The sequence below is a fragment of the Hemitrygon akajei genome, chromosome 10 (assembly GCF_048418815.1).
Source record: "Hemitrygon akajei chromosome 10, sHemAka1.3, whole genome shotgun sequence".
Lineage (NCBI taxonomy): Eukaryota > Metazoa > Chordata > Chondrichthyes > Myliobatiformes > Dasyatidae > Hemitrygon > Hemitrygon akajei.
In genome coordinates, this window is record NC_133133.1 from 144,858,148 (window position 1) to 144,867,588 (window position 9,441).

The 9,441-nt window shown below is 36.6% G+C and overlaps 1 protein-coding gene across 2 annotated transcripts in view; it reads right to left on the reverse strand.

Annotated features, from left to right (window-relative positions):
* Positions 1-7,597, reverse strand: part of fbln1 (fibulin 1) — a 117,725-nt gene extending 110,128 nt beyond the window's left edge. Inside the window, exons 1-2 of one of the 2 annotated variants that reach the window (XM_073059233.1) lie at positions 7,436-7,597; positions 6,968-7,039 (exon numbers count right to left, since the gene is read on the reverse strand). In XM_073059233.1, coding sequence (XP_072915334.1) covers positions 6,968-7,028 — 61 coding nt within the window. In that variant the 5' untranslated portion in view covers positions 7,029-7,039; positions 7,436-7,597. Of the gene's footprint in view, positions 1-6,967; positions 7,359-7,435 lie in introns of those variants that run through there. The other variant, XM_073059234.1, reaches the window with a different exon arrangement.
* Positions 7,598-9,441: the final 1,844 nt, after the last annotated feature.

A 9,441-nucleotide genomic window follows, 5' to 3' on the forward strand; every position in this document is an offset into this window, starting at 1 on the left:
CAAGTCAGTGGCCGTACTGATACCACTGCAGGGACTGAAGAGATTGTTCCCTCTCGGACATCATGGTTCACTTCTCCATCTTCAAATATACAGTGCCTCTTTTTTTTCCTGTACTGGTGTCCTCCCCTTTACAAAGGTTGAGCATTCCTATGAAACCTTTCTTAAGCCAAAATGGCGTAAAGCGAAGAATCATTAATTTATATGGGAAAAATTTTCGTAAAAGCGAAAATCCTTTTTGTAATGCGAGAACAGGTTACTAATGTAGGTCTTTTGTAAAAGCGAAGTGGCATAAAGTGAACATTCGTAAAGCTGGGGACACCTGTACTACCTTTGCACTTAACAGCTAACAGAAATTATATATCTGCATTTTTTTTTTGTTTTTAGTTTTCATTCTGTTGTTGTCGTGAGTTGTAAAGGAGACATTATAGATAGTCACTTTTGGATTAATCCACTGACCCTCTCAAGATGTCCAAATATACACAGCGACATTTTGTAATCACTTCCAACCACCTAATAGAAGAATGGTTTCTTTTCCTTCATAAATCTGGGTTAACAATATTTGAAATACAGGAGGGGTAAGTAAACAAGGGATATTATACTTAAATACAACCACTGAATTCTGTGAGCTTAGTGGTGATGGCAGAACTAAACTTAGCAAATTAAAATTTGGGCAACTGAGTTTTGTGTAATTTCATGTTTATGATGGATTCCTAGAATGTGGATTGGAATAGACAAATATTTATTCATCACAGCCCTGTGGCTAATATATAATATAGCTTGATTATTTTGTTCTCAAATATTAATTTAAATATCAATTTATCTATATTTCAACTAAAGTGGCTAAAATCAAGTAAGATTTTAGGTGTAGAGTTCCTGCCAGTTTAGCAAGGGTTGAAATCACTATTAATATATTAATTTGGTATATGAAAACTATTTAATGTAAATATTTTATTGCAATACAATAATCAACAATCATCAGAATGTCTACAAGAGGAAAGATTGATGAAAATTAAGAAAATAAATGTTGGTACTTGATTTCGGTCTTAGGTAAAAGCAGCAAAAATTTAAAAAAGGAAATTGCCTAAAAATATCACTTCTTCAACTGACTATATATCCATTGTGGATTTTTATTAATTTAATACTCATTTACTAACACTGAAATGTATATGTTAAACATTAGAATTAGACATTCAGATACAAGGGAAAGAAAATAACCAATAGGCAGAAAAGTTGCAAGTTAATTTTATATACAAAATAAATATTTCTTTGTTCTCCAGGCCCACATGATCCAAACTTACACTTTGATGGTGAAATGACATCCGACCTTTACTATGACAATGACAATCTTTACTAGGACTTCCCAATGGCCAAGTAATCCTACACTGCTCAAACAAATACAGTAGACATAATGCACACTATTCCTGGAATCTTGAAATCCATACAATTTCAAGCATTAGCAGCACCGGCCAATATTCCTTCTGCAAATATTCATTAAACTATACACATTTTCATATGAGGTCATGTATATGAACAACAATCCATACCACTCTAAACAGAGAGATTTACGAATCATTTCTCTGAGCTTTCCCTTGTGGATTAGAAATCTGTTCTCAGCCTTAAATATATCCAAGTTTGAACCCACTGTTCTTTGGAAGGAAAAGACTTATAACCCTTTTACAGAAGAAGTTCTTCCTCATATGAGTTGCAAATGGCTGTCCCTTCTGATTCTGGACTACTCTATATAAGAGCAAATATTCTCTTAACACTTACTTGCATGCTAAGAATCTCATATATTTCAATAAGATCACCTCTTATTCTTGTAAATTATAATGTGTAAAGTTCCAAACTGTTTAATGTTCCCTAGTTTAACAGACCATTTCTGGGATTACCCTTGTTAATCTCCAGGGAACCCCTCCAATGAAATAATACCTTTTCTTAAACAGGAGGACCAAAACAGGTGCTAGATGTAGTCTCAAGAGGGCCTTGTACTGTTACAGTAAGACTTCCCTATGTTTATGCTCCAACTCCTTGAAATAAAGGATAACATTCTATCAGCATTCCCTGTTACCCTCTGCACTTGTGTACTAGCTTTTTCTGTTTCATATACCTAAATATTATTATGTTGTGACTTTCTGTATTTTTTTCTATTTAAATAATGTCCTGTTCTGCTCTTCCTTCCAAAATGAAATGCTTTACATTTTGCCCACTTACCTAATCAATCAACATCTCTATATACTTGCTCTCTCACAACCTGTCATTCTGCCTCTTTTTTTGGGTATCCATTAAATTTCTTCATAAGTTATTGTTATACAGATGTAGTTCTGGAGACAAAGACAACTTTAAAATAACTGCTTTATCCTTCCCTGTCAGCCAAAAATCTAACCATGCCAATATGCTACCTCCAACAGCGAGGGCTCTTGGATGTGATTTTACCTTTGTGAGGCACATTGTCAAGTGCCTTCGAGAAGTCCAAATACAACACATTGTGCTGTAGGTTTTCTATGTACATCTACCAATTCTCCTCTATCCACTCTGGTTGAGAAATCCTCAAAAGTTCAAATGTCAGACAAGATTTCCATTTCTTAAAGCCATGCTGACTCTACAGTAGCTTGTGTTTAGCACTACATTTTACAGTACTAGAGACCTGGGTTCAATTCCCGCCACTGTCTGTAAGGACTTTGTACATTCTTCCCATGACTGTGTGGGTTTCCTCTGGGTGCTCTGATTTCCTCCCACAGTCCAAAGACATACCAGTTAGCACGTTAATTGGTTATTGTAAATTGTCCCTTGGTTAGGCTAGGGTAAAATTGTGGGTTGCTGGGTGGTAGGGCTCAAAGGGCCAGAAGGGCCTGTTCCATGCTGTATCTCAATAAATAAAAAATAAATTACAATTTTCCTAATGTGTTGTTATTACTTTATTTTTAATAGATTCTAATATTTTTCTAACAATTGATGTTAAGACTAATCACCCATAGTTACAGTTACTACTTCTCCAATCTGCTGGCCATGGGTTTTAAAGGAGCTGGTCACATAGACAGTGGACCCATGGTTGAGATTTTTCATAACCCACTAAATTCCAAAGGGTACCAGGAGATTGGAAAATCAGAAAATTGAGTCCCTTGATTAAAAAGAAAGATGGAAGGCAGGGAACTTGAGGTCAGTTAAGCATTTTTTGGCAAAATTCTGGAGTCAGTAATCAAAGAGGAAGTAACTAACCATTTGGTTGGTTGAATTTAATCAAACCTCGTCAATAACGGTTTTGTGAAAGATAGATCGTTTGACAAATTTGCTTGAATACTTTGAGAATGTGACAAGGATCGCTGATGAGAGAACTGTAGATGTAGTATATTTAAATTTCTAAAAGGCATGTGAAAAGGTGCCACTTAAGAGGTTGATGCATAAGTTAAGAGCTCAAGGTATTGGAATCATGACGTTAGAATGGATTGAAAATAGGCTGTCACACAGAGCAGTGGAATAAATGTGTTCTTCTCATGTTGTAATGAGGACATCATGAATCTGCAAGGGAACATGGATGGACAGAGGCTGGACTGAAACCTGGCAAATGGAGTTTAATGTAGGATGAAGTGAGTTTATGTATTTTAATGAGAAAAATCAAAAGGTATAGTATTAGCTAAATGGAGAGAGAACAGAAACGAGTGAAGATAAGATGAATTGTTAGCGGATAGGTTCAACAAGAAAATAGGAAGGCAGTTTAAGAATAATGAGATTTGTTATGGTTGTACAGGGTTTTGGTAAGGCCACACCTGGATTGCTATGTCCAGCTTTGATCTATTTAACTGAAAAGAGTGAAAACTTAAGCTCACTGATAGTTTATCATAAGTCAAGGTTCCATGCTTGCCTTTTCTTGCCAGTGGGGCTTTGTGAAGAGGTCTTCTTCACTGTGTTGCCTGTGGCCCAACTGCCATCTGGACCATACTACTGGATTTCACCCCGCTGCTCAGGCTTGCAGGGACTGAAGACAGAAATCTTGTGTAGGGAATCAGATTGGCATAATACATCATACTGGCTCTCAGCCAGAGATTTACAACAGAGACATCTACTGCCAACTTAAACAACTCCTGTATTTTCATCAAGCAGGATTTTAACTATATTGTGATTGGTTTATCTTTCAAGCCATCAGAAGAACAAAAGTTTCTGCCTTCTGTTAACTCTTGAATTTGAAATTCAATCTGTAAAAAAAATCACTGAAAGCTTCCTAGTCTTTCCAGACGTAACTATAAAAGAACCATAAGCTTAATGAGATGCTCTACTGAAATATATTGCTATATGCAATTTGTTTGAGGTCTTGTTTTCATTCATTTGGTTATTGTCAGATTATACTGCATAACTAACAACAGAAGGAGGCTCTCCTTTCGCCAGAGAAGTCAGTAAATCCACACAGTACGAAGTATAAACTGGAGGTTTCATTGTGCAGTCATCTGAAGCTGGCTTTAATTATCATCAGACAGATTTCTGTTTTGTGACAGCTATCATATGTTTGACATGTAGTCAATTATTTTTGTAAGAATCTTTCAGCAGATTTCAATGTACTTGTTTGATAACGTACTTTACATTCTATCTTAATACTTACAGAGCTGAAACCATGATCACCGGGACGGTCATTTTGCAGCTCATCATTATCATATTGTTCAAGTAGAGAATTGTTTTGCCCATTCCTGAAGGTTTCTTGTTTAACAGGTTCATTGATAAACTTCCAATTTTTTTCTCAAAGCTATGCATTAAAATTGATGGTCATTCCAGCACGATACTTCATTAGGAGTTTGTAGACATTTGGTATGTCAACAAACACACTCAAAAACTTCCATAGATGTATTGTGGAGAGCATTCTGACAGGCTGCATCACTGTTTGGTATGGCGGGGGGGGGGGGGGGTGCCGTCTACTGCACAGGACCGAAAGAAGCTTCAGAGGGTCATAGATTTAGTCGGCTCCATCTTGGTTAGTAGCCTACAAAGTACCCAGGACATCTTCAAGGAGTGGTGTCTCAGAAAGGCAGCACCCAATGTTAAGGACCCCCAGAACCCAGGGCATGCCCTTTTCTCACTGTTACCATCAGGTAGGAGATACAGAAGCCTGAAGGCACACACGCAGTGATTCAGGAACAGCTTCCTCCCCTCTGACATCTGATTCCTAAATAGGCATTGAATCCATTAACACTACCTCATTTTTTAAATATATATTATTTCTGTTTTTACACAATTTTAAATCTATTCAATAGTCATATACTGTAATTTATTTATTTTATTCTTCTATATTATGTATTGCATTGAACTGCTGCTGCTAAGTTAACAAATTTCACAACACGTACTGGTGATAAAAAACCTGATTCTGATTCTGATTCTCTGGTATATAGTAAATCTGGTAAGATTCTTGTAGAAAGGGTGTCCATTAGCTTCTGGTAATCTTGCAGACAACTACGGGCCTACCGGTTCACAGTCCCAGTCCATCTCTAATATTAGCATAAAATCATGTATGGTACAAATAGTGATTTGTCTAATTTCATCTCTCTGCATGCAAGCCTTACCCACTCCACCATCCCCTATCCAAATAGAACATGAATGGTGGATCAGAGAAGACATACCAGCCTGCCAAGTTTTAATAGCAGTGCTTAATTGGAGATTGTAGTGTGAACTCATAATGGGATGTGAAGATGAAGTAAAAATTTACGACTCTGCTATTTAGAAAGTCTAATTTACAGACACTGGGTCTACTTCTCCTACCAGTCCTCAAAACATAGTCAATACTGTCCAATCATAACAAATAGATGATCCCTAAAGATGGGATCTCATTTAAAAGTGCACCAACAGATGTTATACCACTAACATGACTTTCCTAAATCTTACTATCATTAGGAAGTCAGCAATGGGGATTACAAATAAGTGCAACCAAACATTTATCAAGATGATTGAACCACCATTTTTAACTGCATTGCAGTTTGTGTGATATTTTTGAGGGTACTTCTGTATTTTATGCAAACATTTTTGTCATACTTTTTAAAAAGAATTATGAAAAGTTAAGTCTGTTCTTATATAAATTACTTTATCCTGTGTGATAACCATTCAACTACTTGAAAGAAACTTGACAACGGGACAAAATTTCAATAACTGGTCAGGCTACTAAATGGCTCTCCATTGCAACTGCATTTAAGGTTCTGTTCTGTACCTTATTAAAATTACATTGGAATGCAGCTTCAGGGGACAAACAGCTTTGCATACAGAGAGCTATATAGACGATTTGGCTTGGGTGGGAGCTTTACAATTAGAATAGACATTCCTGTACTGTTTAGCATTACAATTTTTAAATGGGTTACAAAATCATTATGCAATTAGGCTGAAACCTGGCAAAGAAATCATTCTGTGCAGCATATCAATAAATTCACCAAATGCAAATCACAGATTTAAAATTCTACAAAACATGATTTTTTTACATATTCATCAAGATATTCTCCAAACCTGAAAAATATATACATGAACTTACATGCCTTTGGTTAAGTTAGATGCCAAATGTGTTCATACTGAGGTTCTAATTGAGAATTAAAATTATATAAAAAATAGCAACCAGAGAAGTATCAGACTAACTTCTGCTATAAATACAAGTTAGATTTACTGATCTGTAGAATTGTTTGGTGAAGTCCTTATACAGGGCCTCCAAAAACGCAGGTTTATTCTGAAATCCAGACAAAATTTAAGAAAAAGCCATAAATCACGATTAGAATCATTTTGAAGTATAAATCAGCTGTATCGACTCCTTAGTAAAAACAAGCAGTATGATTTTAACTATTGCAGGTAAAAGGCTGAAATACTCCTTGATATATTTTCCACAATGGACTTTGATTATCTGTGTCCTTTTCAAATAGGTAACAAAGGAAGCTCTGTTTCTGACTGCCAACAACTGCCGTAACATACGGCAGAGCCATGAAAGTTCTTGTTTCAATGAATTTACTCTTACCTTGTAGTCTGAATAGTATCAGACTGAGTAATATTTTCGAGGTTCTAGCAGGGAGATCCATCAGGCTGTAAACTAGAAAAGAAAACTTCCTGTTACAGTTTTTAAAAAGAACAAAGATGCTGAATTTTGTTCCTTTTAAACAAAATGTCTAGTCTTCTTTAGTTTTCTCTGTTCTCTTGTTTCTTTACTCTTTCTGCAGCAGCCTTGACTGAAGCAGCTTTTGACCACAACTCTTTTATAAAAAAAACGACAGGATTTACTTTGAAGGTCTGGCCCTTTCCAAAAGAGATTCCTTAGCAATTAGCCTGTAAGATTTCTGGCCAAACACCCAGAGGGGAGCTCAGCCAGGGAGGTGGGGGTTGCAGGGTTTCACTGCAGCAGTGCTCCTGCTGCTCTTAATTTACCAGTAAGTTTATGGCTTCCCTCTTTCAACCATCAGAATAATAAATGTTTCATTGAAGTACATACCAAATTCTGACAGCCCTTCAGGAATAACTGCAATAAAGACATTTTCCTTTAATTTTGTTGAATTAAAGGCATTGGATTCTTGGTCTTCTGTTTGTAAGCATCTAATATGAAATCTTCTGTCATGTAACAGTGCAATAGACAAGACTTGAACAGCTTTCCTTGACCATTGCTGCAGACACCATTTATGTGTCAATTGGCAAAATCCAGTTATTAACCCCTCCTACTCACTATTAAAAAGTAGCAGGATGTCAATAGGGTTAAAAGGTTAAAAAAAATGCATATTTCAAAGAGGAGGGAAACTTTGTAAATAAACTTAAATGAGGTTCTCATGGGACAATTCTGAGCTTGATTTAAAGTTAACTACCGGTATATTCCAGTTTCCAAATAGGCTGGATGGAAACGAAACCCAAAACTGTTAAAAAGTCATAAATTTCATCAGTCAAAAAGTTATATAACATAAAGGCAAGGAGTTATAAAGTCTTACAACACAGAAACAGACCTTTCAGCCCATCATGTTGGTGCCAGCCATCAAGAACCTATCAATTCTAGCTTCATTTTCCAATTTCAGCTTTTGACCTTGAGTGGCATAACATTACATGTGCTTATCTAGATGCTTAAATGCTGTGAGATTACCTGCCTCCACCACCCTTCTGGCAGTATGTTCCAGATTTCTAACCCTCTCTTAGAGAAAAAAAACCTTTCTCAAATCTCTTTTAAATCTACAACATCTTACCTTAAACTGATCTCTTCCCACTATAGACACAGTTGCTAAGGAGAAGATTTTCTCACTATCTATCCCACGTCCCTCATAATTTTGTATCTTTCAATCAAGCACTAGCCTGAACAGTTTCCTCCCATAGTTAAAATGCTCCATTCTTGGCAACACCTCTACACTCACTACCGAGGAACCAACTTCTTTCTATAATGTGGTGACTAAAACTGTACATGATATTTCAGCTGTGACCTAACTAATGTTTTGTGTGGCTGTGCCAAACCTCCTTGCTCTTATATTTTATCTACTGGTTAATGGCACTTGTATGCCTTGTTAACTGCCTGATCTACTCATGCTGGTCCCTACAGTGATCTTTGGACAAGCATACCAAGGTTTCTCAGTTCTTCGTTGTATATATCTTAGCATTTTTAGATATCACCTCATATCTTTCAGGATTAAATTTCATCTAATATTGATCAATATTGTTCTATAGATAAACACTCCCTCTTCACTGCCACAATTTTCACAGAACAACATAGAACATAAAACAGTTCAGCACAGACAGACCCTTCAATCCACAATGTTGTGTTGAATTAATAAAATCGGTACTCAAATGGCAAGCTAAACTAATCCCTTCTGACTACACAGTATCATGTCTTTCCATGTACGTATCTAAAAGCCTCTTGAATGTCTCTGTTGTGGTTGCCTCCATCACCACCCAGGTAGCGCATTCTGGACAGCCACCACTCTCTGTGTAAAACACTTGCACTGCACATCTCCTTTAAATTCACCCCTTTCATCTTAAAAGCATGCCCTAGGTAATTACACATTTCAACCTTAGGAAAAAGGTACTGGCTGTCTACTACATCTATACTTCGCATAATCTTATAATCCTCTATCAAATCTCCCCTCAGCCTCCATTGTTTTAGAGAAAATAACCCAAGATTGCCCATCCTCTCTTTATAGTACATATGTGCCCTCTAGTCCAGGCAGCATGCTGGTGAATCTGTTCTGCATCTTCTGCAAAGCCTTGTTATTCTTCCTATAATGAGCTGAATGCAATTCTCCAGATGCGGCCTAACTAGTTTTATAAATCTGCTACATAACTTCCCAATTCTGAACTTACTGTCTTGACTAATAAAGGCAAACATGCCTTTTGCCTTCTTAACCACCCTATCAACCTATGTAGCCACTTTCAGAGAGCAATAAACTTGGACTGCAAGATCCCTCTGCTCATCAACACTGTTAAGGGTTTTGTCCTTAACAGTGTACTGTATCTTTACATTTGATCTGC